At 39.7% G+C, this 22,289-nt stretch overlaps 2 protein-coding genes across 10 annotated transcripts in view; one reads left to right on the top strand and one right to left on the bottom strand.

The window, feature by feature from the left end:
- ADAM22 (ADAM metallopeptidase domain 22) overlaps window positions 1–10,137 on the top strand; it is a 131,519-nt gene extending 121,382 nt beyond the window's left edge. For 8 of the 9 annotated variants that reach the window (XM_066198032.1, XM_066198022.1, XM_066198014.1 and 5 more), the window contains 2 exons: window positions 1,275–1,398; window positions 2,667–10,137. In XM_066198032.1, the coding sequence (XP_066054129.1) occupies window positions 1,275–1,398; window positions 2,667–2,687 (145 nt within the window). In that variant the 3' untranslated portion in view covers window positions 2,688–10,137. The remainder of the gene's footprint in view (window positions 1–1,274; window positions 1,399–2,666) is intronic. The other variant, XM_066197972.1, reaches the window with a different exon arrangement.
- A 2,185-nt stretch (window positions 10,138–12,322) lies between these two features.
- Window positions 12,323–20,450, bottom strand: SRI (sorcin). Its single transcript, XM_066198052.1, has 8 exons — window positions 20,317–20,450; window positions 19,600–19,683; window positions 16,414–16,483; window positions 15,652–15,695; window positions 14,452–14,599; window positions 14,182–14,295; window positions 13,719–13,777; window positions 12,323–13,022 (listed from the first exon to the last, which is right to left on the bottom strand). Exons 1-8 carry the CDS (start codon window positions 20,362–20,364, stop codon window positions 12,996–12,998), a joined length of 594 nt encoding a protein of 197 aa, XP_066054149.1. The 5' UTR covers window positions 20,365–20,450; the 3' UTR covers window positions 12,323–12,995.
- Window positions 20,451–22,289: the final 1,839 nt, after the last annotated feature.

Genomic DNA, 22,289 nt, shown 5'->3' with positions numbered 1-22,289 from the left:
TAGAGGATCATGAGCCAGACTGGAGAGCTCTCATCATATAATTTCCATTGACACCTTGTTGCTTGTGGCTACCATCAGTCATTGTTTGTATGGGAGGCAAAAGAATGTGCTGTTGTAGGGAGGTACAGACACAACAAACGATACAATAGTCCAAAATAAAAGTAAAATTATTTAAAGGTAAATAAATTTCACTTATTGTTATGGAAACTTTCCATCTTCAGGGACACATCAACTCAGAAGATACTAGATAGCAGTGCTCAGGGAGGGCTGAGTGATGTGCCTGCAGTATTGAGGCCTCCTGTGGTAAATGCCCTTGGTCTGCACAAGAGAATGAGGTGGCCAGGATAGCTCAATTTTTCTACTTTGAGGCCTTTTTTCATTTTACTCTGCCCAGATTTAGAGCCTGATAGGAACCTCTCAAGTGGGAAAAGTGCAGAATCTCAAAACAGAAGCATAAGAGTTTTTCTTGGGTATAAAATTTCAGTCAATAATGTGCTGTTGCCTTATTGACATGAAAAGAATGCCTTTCATGTGATACAAACATTTACTTGCTCCTGCTTACTCTACTCACCTTGTACAGAAATGCTGATTGCCATTGACTAATCAGTCCATTTTTGTATATTCTCATCAGACTCTTTCTTTGGCTGGAACAATATGCACTGTATGATGCTTGCATGTATAACAATTTGTTATTAGCACTTTGTATATGCCTTTGTTACTTCACAACTAACAGTTTGGCCTCCAAATGCATGCATTTGTGTAAATTAATGTTACCAAAATAATTGATTTATTTGCTATGTTTGTATCAATTTAGGAGATGTGTAAGATATGCATAAAGACATATAATTGCAATTTAGTCACTGGGAGAAGACATTTGTTCAGCTTGTATTTATACAATTACTGTTTCCATAGACTTTATAATGCCATGTTTATCTTTTAGTTCTGTATTTATTCAATTGCAGATTTGGTTTTTAATAATTTTTTAATGATCAATTACAGTACCATACAAAACAGTTTAGGAAATCATTTTTGTTATACAATTCTAATAAGAAGTAGCAAATTTTTTTTCTTCCAGTGTTCCTGAAATCTCTAAATATCTTTATTCATATAATGAAATTATAAGACTACTGATCAAGCAATTTTATCCCCCTGATATTGAGCTAATAATAAGCTATATACTTGGCTCTGAACCAAGCTTCAGAGTAATGGCAGTTGCTGTTGCAGTGCTAGAATGCAAAGACATCACATTTATTTTGTGTGTTTCAACACCTCAGGACACTGTCTCCTGCAAAGTCTCCGTCTTCATCCACTGGATCTATTGCTTCCAGCAGGAAATACCCTTACCCGATGCCACCACTTCCTGATGAAGAGAAGAAAGTCAACAGGCAAAGTGCCAGGGTATGTGTTCCTCTTCTCTCTGCATTTCACCAGGGGCTTCATTTACTGGTAGTTTTTCAAAAGGAAACTGTGGCAGATTAACACCTTTGGCCAACAAGGAGAGCTGGAGTGGCATTTCCTTTGCACCCTTAAGTTCTGAAGCTGCTGAGCCTCTGGCAGCAATGAAGGCTTCAACAGCTGTGTTTACAGGCAGCTTTTCAGGTTGCTCCTTAAGCTGCCCTGAAGCTCAGATTTCACTACTTTTCTTATTTCAAGCTGAGAATGTGGCCCAGACAGCTTTTGGGCTGCAGAGTACAGGCAGCCCTGGAGCAAGTGGTGTGTTTGGCTCTCCTTTCTAACCCCTTTTTCCCAGCAGCTCTCATTCGGGCTGTGGGGGTAGCTGCTTTCCAGCTTTATGGAAATGTAAAACGTTCCAGTTATAGAGCATGTGGAGGGCTTGCAGGCCTAGAGGGACTTCACTGCTATGTGACCTGAGCCCACCCTGGTCCCCCTAGAGTGACCAGGAGCTGCTGGAATGTGTGGTGGATAGTAATGTCCCATACGGAGAGATTTCCAGCTTCTCCAAAAGGCTTTTGTTTCCTTTGTGTCAATTCAGACATAGCAGATATTTGAATATGCAAAAAAGTCCTGAAATTTGCTTTAGGAGCTTTACTTGCAATACCCTTTGTTCATGTTGCTGATGCTGATGAGATTCTCATCACTGTTCTCTGTCCTTTTTTTGTCCAAGAAAAAAGGAATGGAGTGCTGCTGAGGGAACCTGCAAGGTGCTCCCCCAGTGCTGCTTGGGGCAGAAGATTGTCTGAGGTGCAGCACAGGGTCTCCCGAGGCAGCTTGGAGCTTGGGCTGTACTGATGTGTCTCAGCCCTGGAGCTGGTTTGGGAGCAGCAAAAACCCACAGCAGAAAGTCATGCTGCTCTAAGCAGAGTTAGGCAAATGAAAATGGCAAGTTATCTCTACACTAATATTAGTGTAACTCTAAGGTAAAAGCTGTCTAATAGCAATTTGATGCTACACTGACATTTCTCCTTCAAAAAGAAAATTGAACTACCAGCCATGGGCATTTAGTATGTTGACTGCAAGTTGTGCTGAAATGTTTGAGACTGTCTGCTCACTTGGTGAACAGATACCCACCAGAGGCTGGGAGGAGATTTGGTCACCCAAGTGATGTAGACACAGTTCCCCAAACAAACTCCTTGCAACTGTTTGGGTGACAGCCTGTTTTATCTTAGTGTTCAACATATTTTTGTGTTCATTTTCCCCCTCTCCAGCTATGGGAGACATCCATCTAGCTGCACTGTTTTCCTGGGGTCACATCAGAACTGTTTACTTTGGATTTTATAGAAACTCAGCATCACTGAGTCACTGCACATTCATCTGCTCTTCAGACAATTCGAAAGATCAACAGAGATGCCCATGATATTGCAGTGATAACCTCCTCTCATGTGGAAGGAGAAAAGTCTTTTTTTTTTTTTTCTTTCTTTTTTGTTGACTTGTATTTCATGGATTTGATGAACAGCCAAATCATAACAGAGAATAATTAGCCCAGATGTGACAAGGCCGTTCCACGTGGTGACCTAGAATCCCAACTGCAGTCCATTTGCCGGTCCTGTGTAAGAGAGGTTTGTCTCTGGTTTATTGCAGTCCTGAGTCAGACCAGAGCAAAACTGGGAACGTGCCTCATGGAGAGCCCAGCTGATGTAAACTTGTACGCTGTATGCATGAACCTTGTGTTCTTTACTTTCCACATGTAAGGGAAAAACAACATACTGTAGTAGAGATTAGCATGCAGGAGTAAGAAATATAGGATTTTTTTTTGTGACAGGATTTCAAGCTTTGAAAGGCAACTATTTGACACAAACGGCAAACAAAGATTATATCTTTTTTTTTACCTTACATGTTTATAATCTCAGTATACAGATTGTATATATGTAAACATTCAATAATGTCAAAAATAGCTGTTATACGTATGTGTATTTTGCCAAATGCCTAAAGAAACAGTCATGACTAACATCATCACACTTCAGATTTTCTAATATTATGAGCAGACATCCATGGAAATACAGAAAGTACAGTACTGTAAAACTGTGTCTCTCAGAAACTGGTGTTTGACCAAAATCTATACAACTTTTTCAGCATCTTATACTGTCTTGACAATCTCAATTGGACAGTAGACTGTGGAATCCAGTACAGCAGCACTTTGTCTTAAATCATCATTAGAGGAACCAGCCAAAATCCTTTGTTTAGTAAGATAACCACTGTATCTTCTCACAGGTGTAATCAAGAATGATTCAGCAGACAACAGAGTCTTAAAGTCATGTGCAGCCCAAACTTACTGGACATTTGGGAATACTTCCAAGTAGTCAATTCAGGATGTGGTGATGTGAAGTCTGTCTGTGACAGTTGCTGTGTATTTTTGATAGAGCATTTCAGACACTGTTTTAGATGGCAAGGCATAGGCTTATGAGAAGCATAATGATTTCACTGCACTCAATAGTAATAGTGCTGGGCAAGTGGCCAGTTTCATTGCTGTCTTTCAATTTTTATTCGTTACTGGAATCACCTTTACCATGTACTTGAATGCTATGCTTGCTGCCCCTGACGCCCCCTTGACAATTTTTTTGGGCATTAAACTGAGAACAAGTGAATTTGGCTTAAAAAGAGTGGGGTGGGAGGGAACAACTCTTTACCATATTAACCTTGTGTGTAAGTTGATGGTTATATTTCCAACACCTCAGACTTCTAAAGGTTGTTGTAAGGCAAACGCCTTCTGATTGGGAATCTTCCATTAGTAAGAAACTGGACCATATTAAATCAGCTTATAATTCTCTGGTTTTCCAAAATTCACTACTTATTTTCAGGTCGTACCATTGCAGAATAAAACACCCAACTGTGTGGTGCAGTTAAATACGCTACCCAACAGCTGTATGATTAATGAGATATTATTGTAATGGGAACATCTATGGTGTTTCTGAATCTTACTACCTCTTTCATGTATTTCCTTTAGTAAGTGAACCCAACACTTGCAGCCTTTTAATGTATTTTTTTAACTTTTACGTCTCTCAATAAAGTCAGATATATGTAAGATTAAATTAAGAAATGTTTAAAGATGTCGGCAGCTGTAAAATATGTAAGATTTTTTAGAAGCACTATATTTTATGATTAGGCTGTATGTTGGATTTTGAAAAAATACTGGCTTTGGCATTCAAATGATTTTCCTTCACAGTCAACAGGTTCTGGTAAGTATTTGGAAAAAGACAAATATAAGTGAGCACAAGTGGGTGCAGACTGACCACCTGGAATGAGACAGTCACTTGTAACTCCTTTAAGGAAAGATTCTGCATTTTTGTGAAAGATAAATATATCAATCAGCACTGAGGAATATTTTTTGCAAAGATCAACCTTGAGTGTAGCTATCTGGATTGAAGATAGTTGATAGCACGTAGCTTATGAAATTAGGGTGAGCCATAACTTGAAATCAATATGACTTTTGTTGATTTCACTGGACTTTGAGCAGGACCCTCAGGAGGTTCACCCACATTAGGACAATATAACCTGATCGTCGCTGTAGTACTCTGTCACCTGGAAGCTGGTTTTCCCTCCCATATTCATATCTTTAGTAACAGGACTGTTCATCATGTGCCTTTTATGATAATTTTGGATACTAACTGGCGTGTAGTTTTGAATAATCCCATTAGATTTCTGTGCATTATCTTATGTTTACCACTGTTTACTCTTCCCTTTCCATTTTGCCTTACCAAGAAGCAGCAAGATTTGGCAGACAGATCTGGATATAACATACGGGCTCTTTCTGCTATGTTCATAGCTTCTTGTTTTGCAAACAAATGGCCCTCCTGACTGTATTTGCAACGTAGTATGTACTTCCAGCTTCTTTTGTTTTGGTATAATTCCTTTGTAGCATATGATGATACACTTATGTGTGTAGTTTACCTTTAACAGTCACCTTCACATTTGGAGATACGTAGTGACTGGAAGTCTAGTTCTGAGCACTAAGTCGTTGACTTTCACTTTGGTGGTCTAGAGTGAGAATATCACAGGACTTGTGTTTTTGCAAAATTCTTCTGCAGAGAACTTTGCATCAGGTTGGTAACTTGGGAGACCTGAACTGGCAGGGCTGTGTGAGCCTCCCAAGCCAGTAGAGGTTGGACAGAGAAGTTGTTTGCTTGCAAGCTGTCATTTCCTACTTTTAAAATGTAGTGTGTCGGAAAGCTGCCAGATTAATAACCTCGAAGATTGCAAATATTTTTATCCACTGTAGTTAGTTGCACTGGCAATAGCAATATAAACTGCCGCATAATACCTCATCCAGTCTAAGATAGAGTACTTGTCACTAATATAGCTCAGTCATTTTGACTCATTGAGACTCATGCTTTTATTTTGGTTTTATTTTAATAAATCAACTAGTTATAGCCAACTATGGTGTAGAAGTGAGGAAGCTATCAGTTCTCAACTAGAAGTAATTGTTTATATGAACATAAGATGGCAGGATGAGATATACTTAAGTTACCTTTATGTATTTCAATGTGGGAGAAGAATCTTGTATAATTTATAATAAAAGTAGTATGACTAACTGATGGAGACTGGAAAATTGAGATTGTATCTAAAAACAATGCTGCACAATGATGCCACAGTTTAACAGGTAAAGATTTACCTACTAATTCTGGATTTGTTGACTTAAGAACTTTAGTAATCTCAGGCAATATACCAGAGATGGTTGTATCTGATAATTTACATATAGTTTTCTTATATTTAAGTAGATTCAAGAAGATGGTTAATTTTATACAGCCTATCTTTGCTTAAATTGTGAACTTAAATCACAACTTGCCAGTCACCTGAAGTATGACTTGCCTTTGAAGATGGCTTCTTCCAAATGACTTAAGAGTTCCTGATTTATGAGATGTTGAACCTGCTGAGCTCATGTGCTCATGAAATAATTGTGATTGTGCCATTGAACAAGTTGACCTTTGAGGTAGAGTCTGAATTAAAATCAGAAAGAAATTGTGTCAACAGTTAGTGTACTGAAATCCTCTTACTCAAATCCCTGTTGCTGGTTTGGACTGAATGGTCTTGTCAATACTAATGCGACAACTCTTTTCAAAACCAGAGCTAAGAATGGGTATGTACACTATTATAGACATGTATATACTACAAATTTGGATCCAATTTGCTGTAACTTCATTGATTAATTGATTAATGGATAGAACGTAATATGAAAGAAGGATGAAACTCCATAAGTCTAAAGGATATGCACTTCAGTTAGCCCTTAGGAGTTGCAATGTCATTGAATCCCAGACCTAGTTGTAAGCAGTTATCACACTCCAGTGTAAAACTCAGCAAGCTCCTGTTCTCTTCCATCCCCTTTTCACTCCTACTGAAAAGCATTTTCATGAAACATTCATCCACTAACAGCCTCCGTGAGTTGGCTCAGAAAGCTGCTAAGTTGGTCACCTTTCCACACTATGGACAGGGTCTTTCCAATGCTGTTAATAATAGTAGTTTTAGATGTGGTATTAGGAAGGAATTCTTTACTGTGAGGGTGGTGGGACACTGGCACAGGTTGCCCAGAGAAGCTGTGGATGCCCCATCTCTGGAAGTGTTCAAGGCCAGGTTGGATGGGGCTCTGAACAACCTGGTGTACTGTAAAGTCCTGCCCATGGCAGGGGGGGTTGGAACGAGTTGATCTTTATGGTCCCTTCCAACCGAGACCATTTAATGATTCTGTGATCTTTTGCTTGTCCTATAATCAGGTGGTGATACCTCATGTCTTGTGGATTTTGCCCTGGTTTTGCCTGGGGATGAGTTAATTTTCTTCACAGTAGCCAGTATGAAGCTGTGGTTTGGATTTGGGCTGGAAACAGTGCTGATAATGCAGGGAATATTTTAGTTATTGCTGAGCAGTGCCTGCAATGAGCCAAGGCCTTTTCTGCTCCTCACACGCCCCACCTGCAATTGGTCCTGGGGTGCACGAGGAGTTGGGAGGAGACTCAGCCAGGACAGCAGACACAAGGGATGTCCTAAACCATCAGAAACAATCCAGGGGGAAGGTTGGCAGGGAAAAACTGCAGCTCAGGGACTGGCTGAGCGCTGGTCTGTTGATGGTGAGCAATTGTTTTCATTTGCATCACTTGGCTTTTTTTGGGTTTTGTTTCTCTGTTAATTGTCTTTTCAATATTTTTTATTATTACTACAATAATTGATTTTAATTATTGAACTATTCTTATGTTTTTATATTCATTAGTTTTATCACTTTTACCTTCTCAATTCTCTTGCCCCATCCCACTGGGGGTGGGGACTGAGCAAGTGGCTGTTTTGGGGCTTAGTTACTTGTGGTTAAACCAGAATATTACTGGTAAAACCACTTGGTGACTCAGGCATCCTGTGTCTCTCACACCTTCTAGCATTGTTGAAGACTAAGCCTTTTTAATCACCAAGTCTGTGAACCTAATAGTTGAGCTTGTTTCTCTTGCTCCAAGTATGAAGATCATCTGTTTCTTTGATAACAGTGGACTGTTTGGACCACTGTTTTCGACCACAATATGATGTTATTTACCTCATTTTTAAAGAGCTTGAGCATTTCAGTCTCCAGTGAATACCAAGAATGGATGAGCTGATGACCCACTATTAGCATGGCTTCCAAATCATACAACATTTATCAGCAATACTGGATTTGACTTTGATCACATTTGATGTGCTCAGTTGGTTGGAGCATGGTGTTAGTAACACCAGGGTCAAGGTATGGGCCATTCACTTAAGAGCTGGACTTTATTATCCTTGTGGGTCCCTTCCCCAGAATATTCTGTGATTCCTGAAGACAAATTTGAATAAACTGCAAAAATATGTGCAGGTTTGTGATCCCATGACTGCACAGTGGAATGTGTTCCTGTGTGCACATAACTTATCCTAATAAGGCAAGAAAAAATGAAACAGTGAAACTAATTGTGTAAACATAGCTGCAATACAAACAGGACTCTCTTAAGTATGATTTTGTCAGAAACAGGAAAGTAAGTAATAGTTTCTATCTTCTATGCTAAAAATCTCCTCTGACACAAGTATTTTCTAAGTCAGCCTGAAAACCATTTCTGGTGTCTCAAGTATGGATGCTGATGTAAACTGCAGCTTTGGAAACACCATCTTGTGCATCTGGCACATGGTATCCACAAGTTTTCTGCAAGTATTCGGAGAAAAGCACTACAACAGTCAACATTCCTATGTTATCTCAGCCAAGTAAGAACAACAAGCAGTAAAAAGTAAGTTCAGAACACAGATATTGCTCACACTTGAGACACCGTACTTGGCTTCAAAACTGGCTCGCCTAGCCAGTTCTAGGTCTTTAAAATCCAATCTATACCAGTTTCAAAATCACTTCAGCTAAACCAGCTTTAAAGTGTTTAAAAACTTCTGCTACTTAAGACAGGCCACAATTGTCATATAACTCAGAATGAGATGAAGAAAATCTGGGAAAATAAGCACAGAGCAGTTAAACATATTCTCTAAGGGAGAAGTAAAGGTGTTAACACAATTTTTAATTGCTAGAGCATAAAATGTCAAAGCAACAAGCTTTTATTTTTCTGTTTCTGTATTCCTCTGAATAAAAAAAAAAATAAAGCTTTTGTTTAAAAAACTGAACATGAGGCCTTAAGACCTTATATATTCTAACTTTAGCATGGAGAGTCTATTTTTACAACCATGTTAGAAATTCTGTATATAGGCCTGACTGACCTTGTAAGTAGAGTGGTGCGAGCAGCTAATCATGCAATATTATAAGGCTCTGTAGAACAGCAAATGCTGATTTAGTTTGATTATTGGTAAAAGAACTCCTGCTCACTGCCTGTGTAGACTCTGCATACTTTACACTTGGAAATACAGTCCAGAACATACTCAAACTGTGAATATATAACCTGAGTTTTCTTTTCTTAAGGATAAAAATATGTAACAATAGGTAATGTTTTATATAGAATACAGTACTTATTTTTATTGTTGCATAAATGCAAAATATTTTTTTCAGAATAGCAAAGCATTACAGAATTTTTAATCTGCTGGAGAAAACACTATTTACTGTATGACCAGTTCTTTCAGCAAAGCTTTTGGGGTGGTATATACCAACTGGCTCTGCCAGCTTCATTTTGTGCTGATGTTTAACTTGGGCATTGCTGTAAAAAAAAAGCTATTTTTTCACTCATACTAGCCATTATTGAGAGAGGCAAGGAGAATTGTGTTTCACCACTGTGGCTGGGCTAGTATTGGCAAAACCAATGATTTGCAATATATCATTGTCTTTGCTAGTTAAAATCCTTTAAAAATCGTACCTGATGTAATAAAAGTAAGATTTTGACAAACATCAAAATGAAGCACTGCAGTTTACAACTTTCTAGCTTTGAGTGTGATATTTTTGTCATAAACGTAACAGGCATTGGGCTGTTGAATGAATCTGGCTTTCATGTAGCTAAACAAAATGTTGCTTTTTATAAAATCAAATCATTGTAATTCGGGGTTCTAAATTCCTGCTCACTTTTAATAATAACAGCGTCACAGTATCCACTTCTACAAGAGTATTTAATACAAATGCCTGTGGTTTTCAATGTTACTAACATATTGTAACATCAGTAAAGTGACTTTCAATGACAAAGACTGTTGTGTGCATTTTGTTCTTCTAAGTCGTATTTTGCACTTTCTGTTTTATATAGGTCTCCATAAAATAAAGGTGTTGCATCCATGGGAAAAGAAAAGGCTAATAGTAGAATATAGATGTTATTTTTCAAATTCCAAGGTTGAAAATGATCCAGTGAGCTTCTCAAATCTTTGTCTTAGAGGCCTACTGTTCTCAAAGCAAATCTAAAATTACTATCCCTTAGTTTGCATATTTGAGGGCAACCTAGGAAAAATACCTATTTGAAACTATGCCTGGTGGTTGGCTCGAAGGTTGAGAGCAATTACCCCACTTGGTGTCATGTAAGTATTTTTCCCAGCATGCCTTGTGGGAAAGAGAAACCATTAATTCTGACAATAACTGTTTCTCTAAAGCAGATAACTTGCATATTCAATCTGTCCACTGAATCTACTCTTAATAGGGAAGCAATTTTCACAAAGGTTTCAGGTGCCTTTCTTTTTAGCTATGACAGAAAACTCTGTAGTAACTCCTTAGCATCTGTATGTATTAGCTTAGCTTCTCTCTAAACTTGAAAGATGATGTATTGGATCCATCCCTGTGAATATTCTGGATTTTTGAAATGCTGATGTAAAACAAAAAGCTATTTTTTCTTGAGGAAGCCAGAACTTTCTGGTTTTGGAACAATTTTTTTTTCCAGTTTTCCCTGGTTTATGTTTACAAAATCACTGAAGAAAACTCTGTTGGTTCACTCTGTTTTCTTGCAGCATTTTACTGCCCAGTAGCTGGCTGGTGCCAAAATATCAATTCAGCCTGGGGAAATAAACTGAAATAAGACTTGAGTTTTGGGTCCTTGGGTCTTGAGACCTTTGGCCCACTTGAGTCAGCTGTCCTCGCTGAATTCCTTCTCAGCCTCTTGCCCACACTCAGCCTATTCACTGTGATTGTGGAGTGAGAAAATGAGAAGACCCTGATGCTGTGTAAACACTGCCCAGCAACAGCTGAAACACTGCTGAGTTATTGAGGCTGATTATTTACAAATCTGAAGCTTTGGGCTACTATAAAGAAAATTAATTCTATCCCAGCAAAGCCACTATACGACCAGAAGCGCAACTAAGCAGAAGTAAAGATGTGTGGGTAACAAACATTTTGGTAAAGATGTCTTACTATTCTTAGGGTAAAATTAGGTGTAAGGATGAGCACTGTATTTATACAAAATAGTCTACTAAAATACCTGCAGGAAGAACAGCCTTTTTTCACACTCTTACTAACCTCGTCAGCTGTCAAAAGTTTTGAACTGCAGCAGAACTGATGCTGGATGCTACACTCAGACAAACCTTTATGGATTTTGGTCATTCTGTTAGAAATACTTTTGGTAGCATTCCATCTGTTTCCCAACTTTATGTGCAACAGGACAATGTACTATCAGAATGTGCATGTATGATGCTGTCTATGCCTTTGAAAGTCATTATGAGGGTAGAAAGAGAACTAGCTTCTGAAATGAAACTACAAGCAATATCCAAAGGATTCTAAATTTAAGCCGTAAGTACAGGTTGCTTCTTTAGGGGAGACCAGTCTACTTTGAATTTACAGCCCAGAAACTTAAGACCTGGATTTAATAGACATTTGCACAAAGCAGGGTATAATACAGTGTATCTGAGTGAGATTCCTGCTCTGAGGAGCTCTTGCTTGTCCAATGATGTATATACATGTGTCTATATATATGCACATATGTATAGTTTTGCTTTCATTCTTTAAGGCAAAGGTTACTCCCCAAAATTGCCATAAACTACTTATTTAAGAAATAAACTTTTTTTTTAACATTCTTCTGCCATTGTATTCACAAGCAGCAAAACAACATATATCACTCCTCTGTGGCAAGCAGAAGTGATCAAAATGAACAGAAGTTTCATTAACTTATTTCATTGGAAAAAAGTTTGTACTGTCCCTCTTTCCATAACAGTGTCCATCTTCCCCTCAAAAATGCCTACAACAAAAGCAACAAGAAAACCCCCACCAAACAAAAATCCCATTTTTTTCCTCTGAAGAGCCTCAGGCAAGTAAGCCTTGCCTGTCTGTATCTGCTTTCATTGGCAACTACTGCTGTGATCTGAAAGAGTAACCTGACAAGAATTTTTTCCAAGTGGGTTTTGGCTCTTGTGTGTTAGTTGGCATATTGAGGCATGAAGGCCACTTGCTAGGGGTTAAAGTGGAGTATACAGAAACGTTCATTTACATGAACTGAAGTCTGTCTGTCTCCCTGTGAAGGGATAGTTGATGCACAAACTGACACAGCACAGCTTCTGTATGTTTAAAAGCATTTTATGTAGTGACACAAACAAAGCAAGAATCTTACAGGAACAAAGCCCCTTGTATCAGTGCACAAGGGTTGAAGAGTTCTTTGCTATGTTTTGTTACATCTCTGCTTACAAGAAGTTCTAGCAGGCAGTCTTACACTCAGTGCATGGTGTCACATGCAGCATCTTCGAAAGAGCTGACAAAGTAAGTAACCAAAACTTACTGACCTTCTAACAGACCAGTGCAAAATTACCATCCCAAAAGCCCTTTCAGTTTCCAAATCTGTCTTACCTTGTCAAAGACAAGAAAATATGTATCCCTCTTAAGTCACACATGTGTTACAGTTTAAGTCAGAAAAAGGTAAGTTGCACTCCAGAAACTGACTTTGGTGAATCATGGGAAAAATCTTATCATCTGCATGATCTGAGTTATAGATAGTGAATTGCAAGTTTATGAAAATAAAAAGCATCTTTAATTATCACAGATTGGAAGTTAAAAACAACAGTACATGGGTAGTTTATATTCATGATCAAGACTAAAAAATGTGTGTAAAGCGATACCTTCATAAAATATGCAATTTCCAATACTGAGATACACAATCATTGGAGGACTTGGCAAAGCAAAACACAGACTGGAATGTTAAATTGTGATCATCCACAGCTTGTTTCCTTTTGATTTAGATGCTCATAACACACTGTATGAACTGAAAAGAAAATAACCACTTTTTAGATGAATGGCAAAGAACAAGTTTTTACTGTTTCTCCTACAATACTCATCGTCACTATGCTTTTCTGAAGAAACGCAGCCCACAAGTAGTAAAGCTTTAAAATACACATGAAAATAAGCAAATAGTTAATTAAAGCAAAGTATCTCCTTAATGGTAACAACAACAAAAATAAAAACTAGCACACATGGTCCTCCCCCACGGCTCCAAAAAAACCCCCAAACCCCAAAACACCCAAATCCAGGATGACTTGAGTCTAGTGTTCTCTTTTTGTGGCACAGATGTGGCTAGGAAGCCAAGACCCACAAGCCTGACTGAGTGTGATTCGTGTCTGTTCCCACCAGACCTCCACCAAGCGATCCCAGGAAAAATGCCTACAAAGCTTTAAAACAGAACATTAAAAAAAAAAAAAGTCACAGAAAGTGATGCTAGCAAGTGAGGTAGCTTCTTAGATCTTCTTGAACCACACTGGTTAGAAGTTCAGAAAAAAGTACACAAAATTTTATAGAACTCTGTAAAATACATGAAAGCTTTTTGAGACAAGACTCAACAAGCCCCAGAACTTCTCGGTTCTCACTGTATGTGTAGGGAAGATAGGCACAAACTCAAATCATGTCTTAAGTTTTTCTTTTGTTTTACCGTAGAATTTTAATAGATTCCTTAAAATTTACTTACATCATCATAGTGGAAGTTCACAAAACCCTGCTGAGTTGTATCCCTTCTTCTAAAGCATTCTGCAAAAATTCATTAAAACAGAAACCAGGTAAGAAGAATAACAAATAAACAATTTTTTTAAAGTCACATGAGGGAGAGCATGAAGAAGAATACTGCAATTCATTCCACGACTTAATTTCCCATTCTAAATTTTTGTATTTATTGTATACAACCCTTTACGGTCTATTAATAAACAAAGTTTCCCAACATAACTCCTCCAGTCTCTGGAGTAAACCCTGCATTAGTATAAAGTCCTTTTTTCATGGGAATTTGAAAAATCCTGATCTTGTAATTGTTTGCAGACTATTGACAGAAACCTCCTTTGTAGTATGCAAGTTGAACCTTGAGGTAAGCGAACAATCAGGTTTTATTAAATAAAAATACATGATGGGGATGACAGTAACAAGGCTATAATCCAGCATACCAGTGAGAGCTCGGAGTTTCACACAGCAGGCAATGTAATCATCAAATGCAATCTTCCCTTGAGTGCTGTATCGCTTTGTGATTGCAGTCACAGCCTGTGGGCTCAGTCTAAATCCTATTTGAAAAAAAAAAAAGTCTTATTTTGAAAAAGCAGGTAAGTTAACAGAATCCAACATGTTTTCATTGAAAATATCATGAGTTAGTTACTGCAGGATGATAACTGGGAAATGGTGTAAGTCAGTGTCAGAAACAAGAACATTTCACAACTTACCCATAGCCATCAAGGCTTTCTCCAGTTCCTGACGATCTATTGTGCCACTTCCATCACTGTCAAAACTTACAAAGTGTTGCTTCCAGCCATTGACCACAGCCCAGAGTTCTTTAAATTCATTAAATCCCAGTGTGCCAGACATATCCCTCTGATTTCAAAGCTAGTTAAGAAAAACATTTCTTAACTAAACAAAACCACCAACAAATGTGACAAAAAAACCCCAAAAGACACCTCTCCGTAGTTAAAAACTCTTACTTGAAGGCTAATATTAATACAATTTTACTATTATTGATTTATCTTGTAGAAAACTAACTAAAGCATCCCTCAGCTCAGATGGAGGTAATACTACCCAAAACCTAAGGTCAGAGAACCTGAGAGAACCTGCTCTCCCCACTTCTTCCATGTGAAACCTGCTAAAGTCATCTTCTTGCTGTGAATTCTACTTTAGTTGACACACTTCTCTTTTACCTGCTGCTACATAATTGTAACCAATAAACACACAGCTGAAATAAAAATAGATGCCAAAGAATAAACTGTTATAATATCGGTTCTCTCATATTCTAAGTGGTTTGTTCAAGATGAGCTAAGAGCCCTTCTAGTTTAATTTCTGCTTTTTTCTTTTTATGCAGAAAAACTTTCAATTTAAATTTTGGCTAAAAAATCTCCAAAGATTCCAACTTTACACAGTATATCTAAGTCTTCTACAGGTGTTACTGCTGAATGCCAAATACCATTCCATTAGATACTCAAACCTGATTCATTCATGGAGCAGGATTTAAGGGGACTTAGATTGTATTCAGGCTGTGTACTACAAATGCTTAAAATTCATTAAGAAAGATGAGAAACTGGAAAGTTGTCCTATTTGAAAAGCACAATAAGTGATTTGCACAATACTTTATTCTGGGCCACCAGACCTGACCCTTCATACATTCAACAGGGAAACAGTTCCCCAGGCTTAGAGGGATACCACTTGCTATAAAATGATTGGTCACCGAAAGCCTCATTTACTTAGTATTTCTTAATTTAAATTTCAGTTAAAATTAGTGAGAATGGAGTTTTGTAGCTTCCCAATCACAACAACCACAGGACTTACCAAGTAAAGGCTGAAGGGAAACTACAAAGCACTTCCCAAATGTTTTGGCATTCTCTCATCTTTGCTTACATAATGCAAAAACATTTACATTTCACACTAAAGGATACATCCAGCATTGAGATCATAAGTCTGCAAGTCTCCAAGTTGAAAGCTGTTAAAATTAGAAAAAGGAAAATAAATTATGTTAAGAGCATAATCTTCAGTTTTATCTAAACATAAAATTTCAGCTTTATTATAAATTTAAATTATATACTGATTATATATGATAATGTATAAACTATTATGTAATTGGTTCCCCTGCATACAGCCGTATCATATTTTTGATCCAAGTGCCATTATTTGTTAGAAAAACTGACAGTAGATAATTTGGAGGCAATTCAAGTTGTATTTAAAATTAACTTGCTCGTATCTTAATCCACAGCAGTTTTGAGTTTCAAAGTGGTCATTTGCATTCCCCACAGTAGACACCACTTGAGCAAGCCAGTATCACTCACAGATACTGATAAGCTGTAAACTGAACAGGAGGTATCCCAGCAGAGGAGTCCTGTCATAGATTTTGGTCAATATCAAAGCTCAGTTCAAACCAGAGCAAAGCATCTTTGTAAAAACTGTCCGTCCATTACAAAATGAACCACTTCAACTCCACAGCCCAGCAGAGCGGGGACCTAAGGAGGCTGAGAAGGCAAGCCCTTGGTGCACAGAAGTGAATACAGAGAATTTACACGTCCAAGATATGGAAAGGAAACCCATTTGCCATGCAAAGAAAGAAACTCTGCTCTGCAGAAGGCACAACTACAGGTGTTTTCTAGTAATGGCAGGAAGAATTAGTGTGCTTTAGATTTGCTTGTTTATTTAAATCATTAACTTACGTTTGTATGCTCCTGCAATCCCTGACTGGGTGAGACATCTCTGTAGCTCATCAGCATCTATTTGTCCATCCTTTCGATAACAGAAGATGTATCAGCTATTAATACCCTCTCCCAGGCTGCTTATTCCCAGTACCCACTCCCTCTCCAGTGGCATTCAATTAGTTATCCTTCTCAAGACATCCTCATAACTCACAAATATAAAAATTCTTTGTTTTTTAAAAAATATTAAGTCGCTAGCCCAACAAGCAAACATAGAAAGCAAAGAACCTTGAAAGAAAAACAAAACAAACTCAGAAAAGATGCCTATCCACATGGCTTGGAAAGATGCCTCACTTCCAACAAATCCTGCTCAGGGCCAAGTGGAGAAAACAACTGCCAATTCATGGAAAGCAATGAGCTGCCAGAAGTGGAGGTGGAATTCTAAGTTTTATTCCTCACATCCCCGACATGAAGTTTGGTTCACACAGAGTTTAATTTAACCTCAATTCAGGAATGGAACATTATGTCTGTAGACATAAAAAATGATGACGCTTCTGGAAAGCATTAGAAGATGAAAAGCCAAGTCAGAGGAGGTTTAGGTTGGATATCAGGAAAAGGATTTTCGCCCAGAGAGTGGTGGAGCACTGGAATGGGCTTCCCAGGGAAGTGATCACAGCACCAAGCCTGACACAGTTCAAGAAGTATTTCGACAACACACTTGGGGCCTTGGTGTGAGACTCTTGGCGTGTCTTTAGCAGGGCCAGAAGTTGGACTCAATGATCCTTGTGGGTCCCTTCCAACTCAGCATATTCTATGATTGTGCTTGCTACAGCGTTTTCCTAATGTTTTAAAACCCACTTTTGAAAGCTGTTTTTTTCAAGAACAGAGATATGCTACTGAATGATATGGCGGGAAAAGCACAGCCTGGTAACCTTCAGAAATGAAGTATCATTTTTTATAAGAGAAATAGTAGCTCTATGTTAAATGATATTTGACAAGGTCTGAGAAAAAAAGGCAATAATGTTTTGATTCTATGTAAAGTTAATGGCAGCTAAACTCAAATTTGCTTCCTATCTACTCCATCAGTCTAATTATACAGATGTATTTAATACTTTATATTAAAAAAGGGGGAAAAGGGGGGAAAAAAGAGATTTGAAATATCCATTAATATCAAGTAACTAATCTCTTCAAAGGCTTGTACCTTCCGAAATAAAGACAGGAACTGAATAACTTTAAAATAGAGATATTTTAGATAGAAAAGCATGACTGTAATCAAAATTGACATTACCAAAAACATACTTGTCATTTTGGTAGATCATAAACAGGTTAAACTAGACAATGCATATGGGCTTTGCAAACAGGCTAAAACATAAATTATTATTTCCTACAAAGACAGACTCAATTGAATAAAGATTTGAAACAATACTTTTGACTTTCTTCTGCAAACAAAGTAAACTGATTCATCAAGTCAAAGACAAGATCTCTGTTGTAAACTACTTTAAAGAAAGCTCAGAGAAAATATTATATAGGCATAAAAACAACACAGAGAGCAGCAAACCATAACCAAAAAATACTAATTCTACAATAAGTACATATGGATAACTGAGATGTGGGTTTTTACAGAGTTGCATGGATGGCCATAAAAGCAACTGACAACTTATCTGTTACATTTCACTGTCTCCTTACAGGGTTTTTACTTCTGCACAGCCACTGGTACCAGAAACAGACACCTCAGATTACAAGGACAACTTCAAAAGCTACGAAGTTTATTTCAGTAAGGAATGATTTCTACAAATAGAAAGCATTTCAAGAGTATTACCTTAAGTATTCTTATGTACTAACTTGATCATACCCATGAACTCACTGGTTTCCCACCTTCCAGTATCCATGCCTCACTTGAGAAACCTGGGCATGGTCTATGTTTTGCTGAGATCCAGCTCCTGCCACCTCTTGTCTACAGTGCCATGTCCTATTTGCTGCTACCTCCCTTTCTCTTTACAATAGGAGCTTGTTGATTTTTTCAGCGTCAGTTACTGGCTCCACTGCTGATTCCTGGCACACATCCAGGTGGCACCTGCACACAGAGGCATCTCAGCTGGCAGACAAATTGTCAGCACATTCAGCAGAACTCAGCTCTGGGCTCCACCTTCTCAGAAAGGCCTCACTACACTGAGGTCATTCCAGTGCTCTCCTTTACTACAAAAACACACCGTCTAAGTATTTTCATAAGCAGTTAGAAGGAAGATGCATTAGACTGCAAGATGCATTATTAATTCAAAAGAGTAACACAGAGAACAAAACTAATCCAAGTTATGGTGGGAATCAGAACATCAGCTAATATTGCTGAATTCAAATTTTCATGTTGTGGGTTTATCTACCTGAGGATAACAGTTACAAGATCAGAGTTTTAGATCTGCACACACCCTACAAGTGTGCAATAAATACCTGTAATATGGCAAACAAACACAGACTTTCAGCTCAATAAACCTAACTGCTCCTAAACTCCTTTATACAGTTCAATCAGCACCTATTTCTAGTAACATACATGATCATACAAAAAGAATATATGCCACAAAATTACAGGAAAGAAATTAAAACTGCAGTGCAGAATGATAGGGAAGGAAAGAAAAGTTGTGAACGCCTTTCCTCTAGAATAATTTCTCTATGATACCAGTAAACCCAGATGCTGGCACAACCCATGACTGCTTTTCCATTTGTGAGTCTATTAAGATCACGTAATGACCTCTTTCCTATTTAGCATTTCCTGCTCTTAGCCAGGCCATCTCCACAGCCCACGCTTTCCACTGTTTCTCTGTTCCTTCTCCTAAACCGGGCAGCATTCACCAGCCCAGAGCTGAGTCACAATTCAGTTACAAAACTTCATGCATCTATATATTCCCTGTATATACCTATATAGGAAATAGAGGCACACACGCCTATGTTTGTGTATATATGTATGCATTTACACATAAAATATAAAAACTAACAGCATTATTCAAACTATAGCTCCTGCATGTATACATCTATAACATAGACCAATACAGCTATATATAGCAAATAGGTTAAGTAAAACAATAATGGATTTGCTTTAATTAGAAACATTAGTTTTTCTCACTGCAAATACTAGGCATTCCTCCTTCCCAAGGCAGAGAGCATTCCCCCGGGGAAAAAAAAATCCAAGACGGAAATAACATTTTATAAGTTTACCTGCCCTCCTACAGCAGCAAAGTAACCATACAAAGGATCCTGAGCTTGCCCCGGGAATGCTGGTCCTCCTGGAGCTCCTCCATACTTTGGAAAGCAAAAAGAAAATCAATTTAAAATCAAAGATTCAGTTAAGGATCTGTACTTACAAACTTCCGTTTTTATGTTCACACCATGTCAAAAAGAAAATCAAACCAACCAAACCCGAAAACTGCTCATGAAAGAATTCCCCAAACCAACTCTCAATTTCAGTACTGACATACTAATGTATTGTAACAGATCTGTGTAAAATCCTGCAGAGGAGCAACCGACTGATCTAGACACAGCCCGGTCTATCTCACCAAGGTTTCATTTTATTCTACCCCTAGCAGAAAACGGCGTGCTGAAGAAATACTAAGCACTGCAAATATTTTTTTCCACTTCAGAAAAGTTGAGCAAAACAAAATGTCTAGAGCAAATACATGGAAGAATACGCATTAAGTGCGACAATCTTTAAATAAAACTGATTCTTAAGTGAAAATCATGGAATGACACCCCCAGCACTGACTTTCGCCCCCGGCAGCAGCTGCGGGGGATGTGCCTCCTCCCTTCCTTCTCCCACCGGCGCAGCCCCGAACTGGCGCCTGCGGCCCCTCCCGGCGGGAGCGGCGGCCGGGGGCCGGGCAGACCCCGCCACAGCCGGCTCCCGCCGCTGCCCCCGGGGGCCCCAGCCCCGCTCACCCCGCCCTGGTAGAACCCGCCGGGCGCCGTCTGCCCGGGATATGCCATCTTCGCCTGGCACCGGCTCCGGCGGTCCGGCTGCGCCCGGGACCAACCACCCGGATACGGAGGGAGGGCGGCGACTTCCAGCCCCGGCCCTTCCCGGAGCCCGCCTCCCGTCACCGCCCGGGCGGGGCAAGCGGCGACCTTCCGACACCAGGGCAGCAAGCGGTGCCGGGCGGTGCTGTGGGGAGCTGAGGAACCACCCCCTCCGATCTCCTCCCCTCCTAACTCCCCCTCCGGCACGGTGGTACAGGCCCGTGGCCCTGCGGCGGCATTTCCCGGCGCAGGCGGGGCGGGGCGGCGCTGCCTCGGGCCCGCCCGCACCGCGGGGCGGGACGCGGGTCTGGCCGGGCGGGGTGCGGGCGGCGCCGGGCTCCGGTCTCCGGCGGTCCCGGCCAGCGGCTGTCAGACACCCGCGGGAGGCGGCGCTCGGCTGAGGAGGAGAGGGAGGAGGCTGCGCCCCTGAGCCAGCGGGCGGCGGAGATGGAGCCGGTCCCTGGCGCATCCCGGGACTGCCACTCCCGGGAAAGCGGTGTTTTGTGGCGGCTGTGACCCACTAAGGCGACAGGAAAGCTCCCGACATGTTCACCGGTGAATCGGCTGAGTTGATGTCAGATTATTTCAGAATCACCGACTGGTGATTTACCAAAAGGCCGCAAGGTTCATAGACTCAGCAATTAGTGCATCTGTATCGTGTATCCCACAGTGCATCCTTACGTGTTCTCTTTTGGTACCCTTGCTTTTTCTTCAGAATCTGACCACCTGTCCCTGTTCCAAAGACAGAGAACAGGCTGTATAATTTCTTTTGGGTCTGTAGGTCCAAATTCTGGAGTAGGAGCTGGGGGGATGCCCGTGTCCCGCTGAAGCGAGGGAGCCCTTTTGTGTTGGGTCGGGGGCCGCTCTGGGTTTGGGGATTACCTGGAAGAGCACCAGCTCCGGACCAGCAGCCTGCTCCCGGCTGGCGGCACTCCCCGGGACAGGCAGCTCGTGGGTGTCTTCCGCTGACCACCCAATACACCAGGGAGCAGCGCCCGCCGGAACGGCCACGGCTTGGTCTGAGCTGGTCTTGCGACTTTGCAAAACATAGAACTCGCTCCCTCTCCTAGTGAGAGCTATTTCATTCAGTCGCAAGACGTTGAGAAATCACTTGCTGGAGTCTGCATGACTGAAACAAATCTCCTAATGGAGACCCTGAAGGATGAATGGCCTGCTGTCTGAAATCTGGAAGCATAATATTTTATTTTTCTGTCTATTAGCATAATTTCTGAAGAACGTTATAAATTTGAGTGGGACCTTAATTAATTAAAGTATGCTAATTTACAGTAAACTTTCCATTAAAAGTGAGTCACCCTTCTTAGTCAACCAGTAAACAGGACTTTCAGACATTCTCTACGTGGCATATATATTATTATTTCAGCACTAATTGCACCTTATAACTGCTAACGATTGCCAATGACATGAAAACAAAACTGGTATTCTGTGTAATTTAATAATCAATAGAGTTGCCAAATGAGACAAATCATTATGTAATACCTTCACACAGAATAGCATATATGAAGAAGCAATGAAGCAGCTGAGAAACAAAGTAGTGATCCTGTCTAATTTCTTGGCTTAAGAAATACCTATCTCACAAGGGTATTTAAATAAGTGTGTTGATATCAACCTGTGCAGTGGTCAAATAGTTTTATTGACCAGACTTAATCATGTGCAGTGCAGGTTGTTGCAGGCTCTGTGCCGAACTTTTTTGGAGTACATATATTAATGTACTGGGAAAAAACCCCTCCTAATTAAAATAGGACCTAGGAACAGTGATAAAAATATTAAAGGCTGGCAAGATTGAAAATAAGGGGCAAAAAATATAAGTGATAAGATTTTAAGAGTTATATGTTGATAAAATGTCAAATGGTATATATGTATTTCCAATAACTTAA

Source organism: Chamaea fasciata, unplaced genomic scaffold (assembly GCF_029207755.1).
Source record: "Chamaea fasciata isolate MVZ Bird 193981 ecotype frontalis unplaced genomic scaffold, bChaFas1.0.hap1 SCAF_1, whole genome shotgun sequence".
NCBI lineage: Eukaryota > Metazoa > Chordata > Aves > Passeriformes > Sylviidae > Chamaea > Chamaea fasciata.
This window is presented reverse-complemented; position numbering and strand designations above follow the sequence as displayed.

Excerpts from the sequence above, each read along its gene's own strand:
- SRI (XM_066198052.1), bottom strand. The coding sequence starts at position 20,364 with ATGGCATATCCCGGGCAGACGGCGCCCGGCGGGTTCTACCAGGGCGGG. Across the intron at positions 16,484-19,599 it reads TTGCTGCTGTAGGAGGGCAG|GATGGACAAATAGATGCTGA; the intron begins GTAAACTTATAA and ends TGTTATCGAAAG. Across the intron at positions 13,778-14,181 it reads GAAACTCCGAGCTCTCACTG|AATGCTTTAGAAGAAGGGAT; the intron begins GTATGCTGGATT and ends GAATTTTTGCAG.